This window comes from Zalophus californianus, chromosome 8 (genome assembly GCF_009762305.2).
Source record: "Zalophus californianus isolate mZalCal1 chromosome 8, mZalCal1.pri.v2, whole genome shotgun sequence".
NCBI classification, from domain to species: Eukaryota; Metazoa; Chordata; class Mammalia; order Carnivora; family Otariidae; genus Zalophus; species Zalophus californianus.
The window spans coordinates 113,630,207-113,645,722 of NC_045602.1; the positions used below are offsets into that span (position 1 = coordinate 113,630,207).

At 54.4% G+C, this 15,516-nt stretch overlaps 1 protein-coding gene across 3 annotated transcripts in view; it reads left to right on the forward strand.

Moving 5' to 3' along the window:
• TTLL9 (tubulin tyrosine ligase like 9) overlaps positions 1-15,516 on the forward strand; it is a 39,224-nt gene that overhangs the window by 9,716 nt on the left and 13,992 nt on the right. Inside the window, exons 4-10 of one of the 3 annotated variants that reach the window (XM_027621502.2) lie at positions 842-953; positions 1,655-1,840; positions 10,723-10,791; positions 11,607-11,681; positions 12,825-12,915; positions 14,040-14,080; positions 14,974-15,061. In XM_027621502.2, the coding sequence (XP_027477303.1) occupies positions 842-953; positions 1,655-1,840; positions 10,723-10,791; positions 11,607-11,681; positions 12,825-12,915; positions 14,040-14,080; positions 14,974-15,061 (662 nt within the window). The remainder of the gene's footprint in view (positions 1-841; positions 954-1,654; positions 1,841-10,722; positions 10,792-11,606; positions 11,682-12,824; positions 12,916-14,039; positions 14,081-14,973; positions 15,062-15,516) is intronic. The other 2 variants (XM_027621503.2, XM_027621504.2) reach the window with 2 other exon arrangements.

A 15,516-nucleotide genomic window follows, 5' to 3' on the forward strand; every position in this document is an offset into this window, starting at 1 on the left:
CCACCCTGTTCTCGCAGCCTCTCCGTGAATGAGGGAACAAGTAAGTGAGTGGGGGAATCCATGGTTCCCACTGCCTGGTACTGGAGTCCAGTCTCGTCCACACGGGGCTTCAGTTACAGCTGTAGTTTTGTACTTAAGAAGGAGTTGGAAGCAGTCATGGCAGCCTTGTTTTATTTCCTGCCACGTAGTTTGCAAGCGCTTCCTCTCGGCCCCACAGCTGTGCCATCAGACTGGGGAGATTAGCCTGCTTTCCTGTCCCTCTCCTTAGTGTGGTGGTGAAGAAGCAGGTGGGAATTTGGAGCCGGGCAGGCCTGGGTAGGAAACCTGGTGCTGCCAGGGCCTTGGTGAACGGGGTCATCTTTGTCTGGGGGCTCTAGGGATGATTGTTGTCACCTTTTGAGGCTGCTCTGAGGAGTCGGCGGAAGGAGGGCTTTGGGGGAGGGGGGGTGGGCAACAGAGATGCTTCCAGCACCCAGGCAGGTAGCATGACCAGGTGAGGCTGGCTGGTTGTCGTGGGCTGTGGGGGGCATTGGGGACTGTGACCTGGCGGGGGCGTCCCTGTCTAACTTGGCGGCAGCTCCTCCCTCCAGCTGACAGGTGCCAGGGGGCGTCAGGGCTCCATGCGACTGCTCTGCTCGTTGTTCAGAGGAGGCCAGCAGCCTGGATTTGTGCAGGAACATCTCTCTGGTTTTCACTCTGGCCTCACAGAGCCCGTTGTGGGCAGCCACCCGCCCGAAGACTCTGCTGCCTGCTCCCCTCGGCTGCACCTCCCCGGGCCCCAGACCCCCGGCAGTGCTGAGGGCCTTGGCTCGTGACCTTTGTCCCCCCCCCACCCCTGCAGTGAAGGGGAGTGGGATTTCTACTGGTGTGACGTCAGCTGGCTCCGGGAGAACTTTGACCACACCTACATGGACGAGCACGTGCGCATCAGTCACTTCCGAAACCACTACGAGGTGAGCTGGGGCAGCTGGGGCACTGAGTCGGCCAATTCGTGTCACTGGATGTGGCAATGAGCAGGCGTGGGAGCGCAAGAGCCAGCATGGAAAAGCGGAAGAGAATGTGGGGCACGTGGTGGGTGCGGGACACGTGCACAAGATACACGGGGAGCTACAGAGTGTGAGGGAGTGAGGGTCTGGTACCTGAACGACAGGCTGCCTTGGGCTGGGGACTGAGGGCACAGTCTGGTTGGCATTTCAGCCCTGGGGATGGGCGGGGCAAGGGCCGAAGGAGCCGTAGGGTGACTTCAGGGGAGAGGCTTGAGCAACTGGGAGTCTAGCGATGGGAGGGAGGTCCGGGGGGAAGCAGACCACAAAGATGGGACCGGAGGAGCCAACAGTGCTGAGATTTGAAAAGGTTAGTGCAGCTTAGCAGCTAGAAACATGAACTTGGGAGTCAGACAGGCCCGGGTCAAATCCCGGCTGTGCCTCTGTTAGCTGGGTGACCCTGGGCAGCCGACTTAACCTTTCTGAGCCTTGGTTTTCTGGCCTGTAGAGTGGGGATCACTAGAGAACCACAGGCTCTCGGAGTTACTCTCACCGTGACTGTTACTTGGCGCGCCCGAGGCTGTGGGGGCAAGCTGGGTGGTTGGGGCTGGGAGCTGGAGCAGGACAGTGGGCACAAGCACTAACGGCCTGCTCGCCCACCTGCTGCCCAGCTGACGCGCAAGAACTACATGGTGAAGAACCTGAAGCGGTTCAGGAAACAACTGGAGCGCGAGGCCGGAAAGCTGGAGGCAGCCAAGTGCGACTTCTTCCCCAAAACCTTTGAGATGCCATGCGAGTACCACCTGTTCGTGGAGGAGTTCCGCAAAAACCCGGGAATCACCTGGATCATGAAGCCTGTGCGTGCCCAGTGCCGGGAGCAGGGGGAGGGGGCGGTGAGAGGGAGGGCCTCCCGGGCACCAGACAGAGCAGGGATCCCTCGCGGCACATCCCAGGACAAAATTCTGCCTGGCAAGTCAGCCTCAGATGCACCATCCGCCTCCCCCAAGCCCCCGAGGGCTGACTTCATTTCCTCCTCGCAGTGTGTGGACCCAGCAGCTATGACAGCACACAGTAGGTGCTCAATGCATGTTTCCTAGCTGAACGAGTGATCCTCAGGACACCAGGGCAGGGAATCCCGAGGCTTGCTGGAGCTCAGATCTCCCCTCTCTTCCTGACAGGAGAGGAACCGGTGGCGGCCAAGCCGTGCCAAGCACTTTACCTGCGCTGCCCGGTTCTCAGGATGGCCCTTGGGAGGAGCTATGACCTCATTTTAAAGATGAGGAGACTGAGACCCATGTATTCAGACATTCCGTAAATACTCGCTGAGCACTTGCCACGTGCCAGGCATAGACCTAGGCGCTGGGGACGCAGCCCTCAGCGAGTGGGAAGTGGGTCTCCGCCTTCCTTGGGCGCAGGCAATACAGAGGACACCTGCGTGCGTGCGTGGAGCTGTGCTAAATGTAGAAACAGTAGGAGGCTCCCCGCTGCCCGGCAGGCTTTTCTGAAGGGAGACTGGGCTCCGAGGCCAAACCCCTTCCTTCAAATTCTGCCTGTACCACTTACTAGCTGTGTGACCTCAGGCAGACTACTTAACTTCTCTGTGCCCCAGTTTGCCCATCTGCAAAGTGAGATGGCAGTACCTGTCTCATAATGCTGTTGTGTGACTGAGTTACCACAGGCAGAGCACAACATGAAGCACTCCGTAAGGGACCGCTGCTGTTGTTGCTATTGTTATCAAAAGAATTAGTACTTCAGGCTGTGGCCTGAAGGATGCAGAGGGTCAGCCTGGAGAAGGGCAGAGGTAGGAAAGAGCATTCCAGGAAGAGGGACCTGCATGCACGAAGGCCTTGCATCCAGAGGTAGCCCTTCAGGGATCCAGAAACTGAGTGGAGGGCACAGCTGGCAGAGTACCCACCAGCCCCTCGGTTCTTCCTCGTGCCAGGGCTGCTTTCTCACCGCAAAGCCACCAGAGCCTTGAATGGGCATCAGCAAAGCCCCCTACTATTTCCTGGGCTTGGGAATGTGCCAGGCCCCAGGAAGGGAGCTGTGGGGAGCAGAGTACAGGGCAGCCCTTCCTTGTGCAGCTGGGGACTAGGGCCGGTGTTGGCCAATGCACAGTCAGTAGCACAGGTCCTCGGAAGGCAGACGAAAACCACGGATGCTCCCAAATGGGTCCCAGGCAGCGTTCACCGGGGCCTCCTGCTCCTGTCCCTGGTGAGGCCTGCTGGGAGGCTTGCATCCCCTTCTCTGCAGCCAGAGCGGAAGGGGTTAGGCAGCCAAGAACTGCAACCCATGGGGCGGTTCCAGCTCCCAGCATTATCCTCCCAGACAAATGGTAATTTGTGCTAATTGGAAAGAGCAATCGCATATTAAGTTGATTCCTTTCCCAGCCCACGGCCTTTGTTAGAGGCAGACACAAGATGGCTGTAATTAAGAGGCGGCATCTTGGCTGCGTGCGTGCGTTCTTGCCCCTGCAGAGCTGCAACACCCTGTCTGGGGTATGGGGTGCAGAGAGTGGGTGCTCTGGGCTTTAACTCTGTCCCCGATGCTTATGAGCCGGCTGACCCCAAGCAGGTTTCAGCCCCTCTAAGTCTGCATCCTCATTGTAGGTAAAGTGCAATTAACAAGTGTACCTACCTGCCAGGGTTGGGAGAGAATCCAATGAAGGATAACATGTTATATACGTGAGTTATACAAGTTATATAAAGGGCTTGGCACTTAGGTGTCCAGTCATTGACCATCTTTGCTGTGATTTCCAAGAGTCCAGGCAACACCTTCTCTCCCCCTGCCCCTGGAAAGCACTAGGTCAGTGCTTCCCAAACCCACCATGTGCCCACAATCAACGGGCATCTTGTTCAAGGCAGAGGCTGATTCAGCAGGTCTGCGTAGGGCCTGAGAGTCCACATTTCTAACCAGCTCCCAGGTGAGGCCTTTGCCGCAGGTCCGTGGACCACACTTTGAGGACTGAGACTGTAGAGGAGTAATTCTCAAACCTGAGAGTGCATCAGAATTTTCTGGAGAGCTTACTAAAGCCCCTCCTCCATCCCTCAGTGTCTGATTCAGTAGGCCTGGGGTGGGGGCTAAGAATTGCGTTTCTAGCAAGGTCCCGGATATAGCAGCCAGGGTTCTCCGGAGCAACAGAACTGTGAACCACTGGGCTAGAGTATTAGGTGGTGCAAAATCAGTCGACAAGTCCTGTTGTTTGGATTCCTTTGGGGTAGGGAAAATGTAAAAAACAAACAAAACAAAAAAATAGGACGTTATTTCACATTTAGAAAATAAAGGGAAAAAATCCCAAATCCCTCCACTCTTCCCACAAGGCCTGTCTCTGTGAGATGGGCTGTCCTTGCACACCCACACACACGAGTTTTCACATAGTTGCTGTGGTGGGGCCAGTGAAGGCAGCCACTGGCCTGTCTTTTCCCTCCGGCGCCTCCTCTGCACGGTCCCCTAGGGCCTGCTGAGTCTGCATCTTCCTCTTTAGTGGAAGCAGAGCAGGGGCAATGAGGGAGTGAGTTGGACTCAGAAAGGAATAAGCAGCATCGTCCCCTCCACGCCACCCTCAGCGACCCCTCTTCCCACGGAGCCTGAGCCCCAGCCCATCTCGGAGCTTTGCTATCACTCTGAGTGTAAGAACAAGCCCCTGGGTTTGCCATTTAAAAGCCCAGGTGATGTAAAAATTGCATCGATCCAAACTTCTTTTCTATCTGACCATTCTCCCCTCCCACCAGCTCAGGCCCTTTGGGTGGGCGGGAGGTTGGTAGGACCCAGACCATGGGACCAAGCTTGCTTGTCTAGCCTCCCTCACGTGGCTGGGGGGCAGGTGCTGGCTGTCAGGGCCCAGGCCTGTCCATCAGTCCTGGGGCCTGTCCATCAGTCCCTCTGTGTCTGCAGATCTGGTTTAACATTTCACTCAAGGCCGTGAGCATCCAGGGCAACCACTAGGCCGCTCCCAGCTGTGGGGGCCTCTGTCTAAATTGCAGGACGGGAAGAATAGAATTTTACCTTCTGTTTCTCCAGTTTACCCCACCAGAGCTTCTCAGACCTTTTCACTGCAATCTTCAAAGAGTCGGGGGGTGCTTTGGGCAGCACAGAACAGAAGCCCCGACTAATGGGAGCTCGAACAAGAGGGCAGGGGCTCGTCTTGGGTCTCTTGGGCATCTGGTGAAAATCGTGTTTCACACTGTCACAAAAGAGTGTTTTTAAAAGGATAAAGTAATTTGATTATAAAAGGAAGTAACTATATTGAAAAACAGTTATCAAACAAACAGTTAGTGGGTCCTCTGAGAAACAGATGCCAAGGCAAGATCGAATGTGTGGGGAGTTTTGCCTGTAAGGAATGGGGGCAGGGAACGGGACAGGGGCTGGGACAGTTGTCAGACCCAGTGAGGGAGAAAGGGAAGGAAGAGAAGCACCTAGAGGCCTGGGGGAGGCCTCCGGCCAGAGGAGGTCCCCTGTCTCCCAGGAGTGGGCCAGGCTTCCTGGCTACGCGGGCCTGGGTCAGCTGGTCTGTGGCAGGAGAAGCTCCTGCAGGCGAGGCCAGGCAGGCACTGCACCACTGGCTGCCAGTCTGGCAGTCAGCATGGTCCTGCCGTTAGAGACCAGAGAGAGCCTCACACGACCACCACACACACTACGAAACGTTCTTGATGCCGTAGAAGTTTCATTCACAGCTGAAGAGAGTCTAACAGCAGGCCCATAGTTACCATAATTTCAAAGTCATAATGAGCATAAACAATATTTTGAGATATCTGCAACCACCGTAATGTGATATAAAAATAACTGAGATTTCTTCTGAAAGTAAAGTCACAGGCGTGGCTAATACTACTACGGTATGTTGTCCGCATTCATAATGGAAGGCAATGGGAAAATCTGGTTAGGGTGAAAAATGTTCTTCTCATTCAAGTTTACGGACGCCAGGACATTTCCTTTAATCATGAAAGGTCAGTTCCAGGAACGACTCAACAACCTTGGTGGGCAGCTCAACAGCATCATCAATTCCCACCCCAGTGGGCTGGCTTCTCCTCTCAGTCACAACGTGGCTGCCACACCTTTAGCTTCGCCTCCTCACCCCTTCACCTGCCGCAGGAATAAACGAACACCCTGGTCTTGTGTCCCTTTTGAAGAAGACACGAACTTCCCAGAGGTCACTGCCGCAGACCTCCCCTGGTACCTGCTGGCCCGCGCCCGAACAGTCACGTGGCGGCAGGGGCGTGGGAGCCCCGGGAGGGCTCAGGCTCCCAGGGGGGCAGGACCACCGGGAAGAGGTGATCCAGATGGGGCTCTTCTGGGGGCGCCTGGCTGGCCTAGTTGGTGGAGCATGTGATTCTTGATCTCAAGGTTGTGAGTTTGAGACCCACGTTGGGGGTAGAGCTTACATTAAACAAACAACAAGGAAAAAACAAATGGGGTTTTGTTGGCAGAGAAAAAGGGAATTTTTTCCCCTGCTCAGGGTAGCTGAGTAGACCACCAACCCCATGGGTAACACCCAGTGAATGCCACGTGATGAATGGCCCCCAGGGGCAGGACAGGCAGTGGCAGCAGCGGGTCGAGGGCCCTGGGTGGCTGCAGGTGGTGCAAAATCAAAGTATGGCTCATTCTCATAATCCATTCATATTGTTTTCCAATTGATTTATCTTTTTAGAAAAATAATATGTTTTACTTCCAAATTATCAAGTAAGATCGATACTCCCAGGAGTCGACCATGTCTGTCGTGTGATTCTGTGTACTCCCTGGCACTTTGCGGAAGGTGCATGAGCCTCAGGCTTGTGAAGCACAGTTTTAACTACCTGGGTTTGTCACCTGCTGGTTGGGTAACCTTGAACAGAGTGCTTGGCCTTGTTCCTTGGTTTCCTTGGCTGCAAAACGGGGATAGTATTAATGCCTACGTAGAGGATTTTTTGGTAAAGCTTTCACGAGGTAAGGTGCGTAAATCTTGGTGCCTGGCGTGTAGGAAACATCTGCTGTCGTTATAAACCATTCCCCTAATGTTAGTGTCCATGTTCTGTTGCTGCACCCCAAAACTCAGTGGCTGGAAACAAAAGTCATGTCTTATTTAACCCCTGAGCCTCCAATTTGGGCAACACTTGCCAAGGAAGACTCCTGGCTGCTCCAGCAGCGTCTACTGGGAGGGCTCCCATGAGGGCTGGAGGATTCGCTTCCAAGCTGGCTCACTCACTCGGCTGGCAAGTCGGTGCTGGCTGCTGGCTGGGAGCTCAGCCAGGGTGGAGGGCTGGAAGACTCAGTTGCCTTCCGTGTGGGCCTCTCCATATGACCTGAGCTTCCTCCCAGCATGGTGGCTGGGTTCCAAGGGCAACCATCCCCCAAAGAGAAAGCTGTATGGATGCTGTATTGCCTTGGATGACCCAGCATTGGAATCCACACAACATCACCCCTGCCATCTGCGATCAGTAGAGACAGTCCTAAATGCTCGCCCAGATTCAAGGGGAGGGCACATCGACTTCACCTCTTTGTGGAGGGTCGGGTGATGGGGGGTAGCAAGGTTCTGGAAAAACATATGGGACTGGAAATATTTTTGTGACTCTTTTTGCAAACTACAATCTGCTGGAGCTAGATAGTAGGTGATTTCCCAGTCTTAAAAACCCTGATATTATCACCAAGCAGGAAGTTTATTTTCCACTCTTGAGGATTATTCCCTTAGAAAGGCATCTCCTGGAACAGGCATGTTTGCTAACATACTAACAATGTTTTATTTATTTTTATTTTTTATTTTTAAAAATATTTTATTTATTTATTTGACAGAGGGACAGTGAGAGAGGGAACGCAAGCAGGGGGAGTGGGAGAGGGAGAAGCAGGCTTCCCGTGGAGCAGGGAGTCCGATGCGGGGCTCCATCCCAGGACCCTGGGATCACGACCTGAGCCGAAGGCAGCCGCTCAATGACTGAGCCACCCAGGTGCCCCACTAACAAACAATGCTTTAAACAATAAAGGCGTTTTATTACCTCCTCTAACAAGAAAGCCAGAGGTAGGAAGTTCCAGGTTTGGGGATGGGCTCAATGATACCGTTCAAAGCCCTCCATGTGTTGATTTTCTGCCATCAGATGTGTCACTGTGTCACACCATGTGTGACAGCTCTAGACCTCACCTCCTCAGACTGTAGCATTCAGAGAGAGAAGGAAAGGAGCCAGGCATCTCTTCGTCTCTCTCTCTCTCCCTCCAGCTCTGGCTCCCTCCCTCTCTCCTCCTCCGCCTTGATCCTGATATTTTTAACAAGGAAGAAAGTCATTCTTAGAAGCCCCAAAGCCCTAAGCAGACGTCTCTGTAGGTCTCGTTGGCCAGAACTAGTCATGTGGTTCCCAAGAGCTGCAAGAGAGGCTGACAGAACAGGTGTGTGGTCCTCCCAGCCTCCGTGTGAGAGGTTGGCTCTACGGCCAGAGAGACGGAAGGGAATGACTGTAGGGAAGGCAGCCCACCAGGGTGGGGGTGGGGGCTCCCAGATCAAAAGGCAGGAGGCTTGGGGCACCTGGGTGGCTCAGATGGTTAGGCATCTGCCTTCAGCTCGGGTCATGATCCCGGGGTCCTGGGATCGAGCCCCGCGTCGGGCTCCTTGCTCAGCAGGAAGCCTGCCCTCTCCCCCTCCTCATGCTCTCTCTCTTTCTCTCTCTCTCTCTTTCTCTGTATCTCTGTGTCTCAAATGAATAAATTTAAAAAAAATCTTAAAACCAAAAAAACAAAAGGCAGGAGCCTTAATAAAACTTCTCAATTGAAGTTTAGTAAACAGAATATGCCCGAGTTACGGGGGCACAGCTTGGTAAATTTTCTGGAGGTGAGCACACTTGAGTAACAAGCACCCAGGCCATAGACAGCGCTGGCTGGCCCCTGGGCAGCTCCCCCAGACCCTCTCCCACTCACTAGCCCTCTAGGCCCTAACAGCACAGACGCATCTGTCTGCCTTTGTACTTGATATCATGGGAATCATGAGATACTGCTGCGCTGAGTCTGGTTGCTCTCCATCACCATTATGTTCACGAGATTCATCCCGACTGACGCGGGTGACTGCCCACTGCTAGTCATCACTGCTGTATACTGTTCCACCATGTGACTCTTTATCCTCTGGGCCGTTTCAAGGTTGGAGCCACTGTGAGTTGTGCTGCTGTGGATGTTCTGGGATGCATGCGTGGGTGCCCGGGTGCACCCGTTTCTGCCGTGTGGGGGCCTAGGAGAGGCCCTTCTGGGTCAGAGCAGGTGCCTGTGTTCAGCTTTAGCAGATGCTGCCTGTTTCCCACGATGTGCACTCCCAGCAGCAGCTGTGAGTGCCAGTTTCTCCACAGCCTCACCAACACTTGCTGTTGTTCGTCTTTCATTGTTTTAATCCTTTAGAAAAGATTTTATTTATTCATCTTAGAGAGACATCGAGCAAGAGAGTGGGGAGGGGCAGAGAGAGGGAGAAAGAACCTAAAGCAGACTCCGTATTGAGTGCAGAGCCTGAGGTGGGGCTGGATCTCACCACCGCGAGATCGTCACCTAAGCCAAAACCAAGAGTCGGATGTTCAACCTACTGAGCCACCCAGGCGACCCTATTGTTCATTTTTAATTTTAACCACTCTCAGGGAGCATGGAGTGGTATCCTCTTGGGGTTTTCATTTGCATTTCCTTGAGACTAATGAAGCCGAGTGACTTTTCATTGTTTACATTGGGTGACCTTCTTCTGTGAAGTGGATTTAAGTCTTTTGCATGGCCGTGAGCCCATGGAAGCCCTTGATGCGCACTGATGAGTTGCTTCCAAAATAGTGGTGCACAGGTAGCTGTCCCTGAGCCCTACCAGTGCTCCACATGTGTCTTCTGGGTGTGCACAACCCTGAATCAAGCACACGGCGCTGCGGGCAGGGCGGAGCTGGGTTTGGGCTCCCACTGCCTCCATGACCGGGAGCCCTTCACGCAGTGGGCAACCTGGCCATCCATGCCCAACCACTCTGCCTGCCCCTACATTGTACAGAGAGCCTCACACTGGCCAACTTGGCCGTGCTCAGAGGAGAACAGAGGGAAACAAGAGTTTGCATTCCCTGGGTGCCTTAATGCTAGAGGAAAGACGACTCTGGGGGACCTGCTCAGTGGCTACAGATGATCAAAGGGCTGTTCTGGGACCCAGGGATCAGATTTGTTTTAGGAGGCCCTACAGGCCCAGAGCCAGGCTGGCAAATTTGAGCTCAACACAGGTTAGGCTGTGAAGGCTCTGTGAGGTCTAGGTCACTTCAATAGCATCATGCCCAACACACAGTAGTCACCTAATCTGTGCCTTTGGGATGACTGCTGACTAGTGCTATCCTGCAACAGATGAGCTGCGTCGGGAGGTGGGGGAGGGTGGTGAGCTCCCTGGCACTGTGGACGGGCAAGGCCAGGCAGGTGACCATCATCGAGGGATTTCACAGGAGGGAGTAATGCCTTTGGTGCTGACTGCTCTGCATGATATTAAAGATGTCCCCAGTCCCTGGACTCTGTGAAGCTATGAATTACCCATGCTGGGATTCAGTAAATGCAGGCTGATCAGTATTAGCTGAAGCAAAACCTAATTAGGAAGGCAAATTGATTTCCAAAAAAAGAATTGGATGATGTGTTCCCAAGACTGTTAGAAATGGTTTTTTAATTGTCTGCTCTTTTGTATAATTCATGCCATTGTATGCCTTTGTGAGCGAAGTCTGGGCAGGTGCCCAGGCACAGGGGCTGACAAGGAGCAACATGGGGCTGAGAGCTGCTCTTTCTGCGCTCACCCCCACCCCAGGTAGCCCGGTCCCAAGGGAAGGGCATCTTCCTCTTCCGGAGGCTGAAGGACATCATGGACTGGAGGAAGGTAAGCTTACCTCTGCCCTTGCTGCAATGAGGGGCCCCGCCTTCCCTCTTTCAAAGCTTGGAGGGTGGCAAGGAAGCTCTGGGGCAGGCCCATAGGAATGGGGTCCCTGAAGCCAGATTGCCCGGGTTTAAATCTTGGTTTTTTTTTCCCCCTTAATAGCTGTGTGACCTTGGGCAAGATCCTTCACCTGTCTGTGCCTGAGGAAATGGGGGATAGTAGTAATAGTACCTGCTGAGGACGCAATGAGTTAATATGCCTAAAACCTGAGAACATGGCCTCCTACTCACCTGGTTGGGGAGAGTCCGGCCGAGTCTTCCTGTAGATCCTAGGCTGAGCCTGAGGTAGCTCCCTCCCTCCCCACTACCCCATCCCTATCCCAGACACAGCGTAGCAGAAATCCTGGTTCCAGTCCTGCCTATGCCGTTCTGCAGCTGTGTGGTCTTGGGAAAATTGCTGAACCCCTCTGAACCTGAGAGATTTTAATAGTGCAGGGTGGGGGGGGGGCGCCTAGATGGTTCAGTTGGTTAAGCATCTGCCTTCGGCTCAGGTCATGATCCCAGGGTCCTGGGATCGAGCCCCACGTCCAGCTCTCCACTCAGCAGGGAGTCTGCTTCTCATGCCACTTCTGTGTCCTCCCTCCCTCTCTCCCCCGCCCTCAAATAAATAAAATCTTAAAAAAAAAATTAGTGCAGGGTGAGGGAGAAGAGCAGGATGACCAACTCCTACACAACCAGCACCTACTGCACGAGCTGGTACTCAAAAAATGAATTTCCCCCCTCCCCTGTGTGTCCTGATTCTGCCCATGAAACCGGCAGGGCACCGCCGGCAAGAAGCTGACCAGCTTAGAGGCCCCGCCGGCCCGGAGCGCTGTCAATCCCTCTGGCAGCCATGTGAGTACAGGTAGGGGGTGGTCCGGCGCCCGGGAAGGGGAGGCCTGGTTACCTTGGGGTGGTGTGACAGTAAGTGGAGGAAATTTTGCCCTGGGGGCCAGGAACCCTGAATTCCAGGGGTTCCCAGCCACTGGGCTGTTGTGTGACCTCACCAAGTGAGTGACACTTGCCTTTGGGCCTCAGTTTTCTCACAAGGTTACTGGGAAGGGGGGCAGTGGGTGAGAAAGGGCTTTGCGGACGGTGAGGTGCTGCACAGGTGTGAGAGAGGGCATTGCTGTCTTCCTGAGCTGGGCTGGTGAGGGCGGGAGAACCCGCAGGCAGAGAAGGGACAGGAATGTCCTTGGGTGTCTGTGTGGTGCTGCAGGCAGCGCTGACCAATGGAACCTTCTACAGAGGGGGGCCAGTGTGTGCCTGTACTCTCCCCGGTGTGGCGACCACTAGCCACGTGTTGACACTGAGCACCTGAAAAGCTGCTGGTACCGCTCAAGGGCTGGATTTTACATTTCTTTTCCTTTTTTTTATATAAATAAAATTTGCCATTTGACTACTTTTAAGTGTATAATTAGTGGCATGAAGTATATTCACGCTGTTGTGCAACCTTCCCCACCGTCCACCTCTAGAACTCTTTTATCTACTTCCAGAACTCTGTCCCCAAGAAACACCGGCTCCCTATTTCCCCTCCTCCCACCCCAGCGCCTGGCGGCCATCCTTCTACTTGCCATCTCCGTGGATTTGACGACCCTAGAGACCTCATCTAAGTGGACTCAAGCAGTATTTGTCCTTTGTGTCTGGCTTATTTCACTTAGCGTAATGTCCTCAAGGGACATCCATGTGGGAGTATTTAATTTCATTTACTTTTCATCAGTTTAAATGTAAATGGACAGCGCAGGTCTGGAGGTTAAATGCCGAGACTCTGGGCCCAGCCTGCGGGTCTCCTTCCCAGCTGTGCCACTGCACAGCTGTGTGACCTTGGGCAAGTCACTCCCCTTCTCTGTGCTTCAGGTTCTCATCTGTAAACTGGGGATAACATGAGTACTTACTTCCCTGATAGGGGTTGATATACCCCGAGGACAGTACCTAACACAATGCCTCCTACACAAGGAATGCTCCATAAATGTTAATAATCGTTATTTTTACAACTAGGATGCAAGAAGTTCTGATGACCAGAAGGATGAGATCCCTGTGGAGAACTACGTAGCTCAGCGCTATATCGAAAATCCCTACCTGATAGGAGGTGAGATGGCCCCTCTGCCCAGAACAAGCATCTGTGCTGCTTGGCTGCTCTCACCTCCCCGGGCAACGTCCTCTCCTCTCTCCACAGTGACCCCATCCTTTCTTGTGGCATCACCGGATGTCAGTGACCCCCCAGCTTTCTGTCTCCAGCTGAGACCTCACCCTGACACCCCGGATCCTGATGTCCCACAGCCTGCGGCATGCCCTCTTGGGCACCTGCCAGCAACTCAAACCCAGCAGCGAGCCTAACATCCAACCTCGCCCTCCCCCTGCCATGGGGCTCATTCCCCAGCCTCCCCGTGTCCCCAGCCCCTCCAGCCCTGGGTGCTAAGCCAGAGGTCGGAGACCATTCCGGGTGTGCCCCTCTCTTCTCCTCCCCCCTCCGACCTCCATCAGGCTCCCATGCAGCTCTTGAATCCGTCTGACCCCTCCATCCCGGTTCTGGCCGCTGTCCCCTCCCGTCCTCACTGGTACCCACAGCTGCTCTGGCCCCCTGTGCTCCGCTCCAACACAGTAGCCAGGGGGACAAGGTACCCTTCAGTGGCTTCCCATGGTTGGTGAAACGAAATGCAAAACCTGCACATGAGCTGGCCCCTGCTGACCTTGCTGACCTCACTGACCTCACTGACCCCATATCCTTCCACTCTGCTGGCTCCGGGCCCCAAGGCCCACCCTTCTGGGTTAGTGGGCACCTCTCTTCCTGGAGCCTTCTCCATGAAGCCTTCCTGATCCCATGTCTTCAGCCTTTCCCCAGCATGTCCTAAGATTTTATTTATTTATTTGAGAGAGACAGATAGTGAGAGATAGCACGAGCTGGGGGGTGGGGAGGGGCCGAGGGAAGGGGGGAAGCAGGCTCCCCGCTGAGCAGGGAGCCCGCCGTGGGGCTTGATCCCAGGACCCCGAGATCATGACCTGAGCCAAAGGCAGATAGATGTTTAACCGAGCCACCCAGGCACCCCAGGCTTTTCTGGGTATTAACCCTCCCCGCCAGTTACCCTGTCCTTCTACCTCGTGTGCTTTTATTGGCATTCACCTCTGTATGTCCATCACTATAACCCACAAACCCAGCACGGTGCCTGGCCCATGGTCGGTATTTGTTGCATGAATTCTCTCCTTGCCCGACAGGCCGCAAGTTTGACCTGCGCGTCTATGTGCTGGTGATGTCGGTGAGTAGCTAAAAGGGGCCCCTTCTCCAGCCGCAGGTAAGGAATAGCTGGAGGGAGACAGGGGGCAGAAGCCATTCCGGGGGGGGGCACCTGTGCGAGCTTGTCTGATTTTGCCTGCCTGGGAGAACCCACGGGGCATCTGAGGATAAGAGGGGGGTGAGTAAACAAATCCGACTTTTGCCATCCCAGGGTCTGGGTTTGCCCTCTACCTTTTATTCACCCAGCCATCCGTGGTAACCGCAGCTAACTTTTACGAGCACCTACTAAGTACCAAGCCCTGGTATTTGGCAGATTTTATTTCATTCAGTCCTCCTAATAACCAGGGAGGTCCGTTCTATTATTATCCTCATTTTACAGATGAAGAAACAGATACAGCGGGGTTGAGTGGCTTGTCCAAAGTCACACACTGGTGACCGACAGAGTTGGGGTTCGAATCCAGGCAGCCTAGCCCCAGAGCCTGCTCTCAAACCAGGAGTTGCTGTGCTCCCCCCCACCACTCATTCAACAGTGCTCAGACCTTCATGGTATGGCACTCTGTGTGGGGCACCGGACATAGGGAAGTGGGACGCAGGCTCAGCCCTGTGCTCCTGGAGCTTACTGTCTGGTGGGGATTATGGACACACGCTGAGCTGGGGTGTTGCCCGTGGTGGTGGAGCAGAGAAGAGGCCTGTTCATTCTACTCCCTTCTGTACCTTCTTCCCACCCCCAGCACCAGGAAAGGAGGGGCTAGAATTGGAGCAGGCTGACGCTGGAGCAGATTCTTGAGGGGTGATGTGGGAAGGAAGGAAGGGCACTCCGGGTGGAGGAAACAGCAGGTTCAAAAGCTCAGAGGGGCAAAAGTGCTCATACTCACCCCTGCCTCTGCCTCCCCCTCCTTTCCCTCCTGGACGCAGTACCTCCCGCTTCGGGCCTGGCTGTACCGGGATGGCTTTGCCCGATTCTCCAACACCCGCTTCACCCTGAGCAGCATTGATGACCAATGTATCCTGGGATCGCTGCCTACCCATCTCCCGTGCAGCCTGCCCCTTCCCACCTCCCAGCTGGTCAGGGTGAACTTACTCATTCCACAGAGCGCCAAGCTGGGGTCTGGGCACAGGAGATAACAGCAGCGAACAAGACGGGCCTGGTCCCTTCCTCCGGGCCCTGACAGTCCTGTAGGGAGCCCCCTGTGATCCCAGGGGAGCGGCTCCGCTTTGCTCAGAGCAGCTCACCCCAAACTGCTCTGCCTGACGGTCACTTTGGTGGTGTGCCAGCCATCCGCACTGGTTCACGGTCGTAGGATGGGAGAGTTTGAGCCTCTCTGGAGAACGTTTGCATCCTTTCATGTGCTTTAGTCATTGGCTCACATATTCACTCAAACATGATGCCCTCTTCATCCACCACGATGGCAGGGACCGAAAATTTGGTAACACACTATGTCGGCGAGGCTAGGGGAG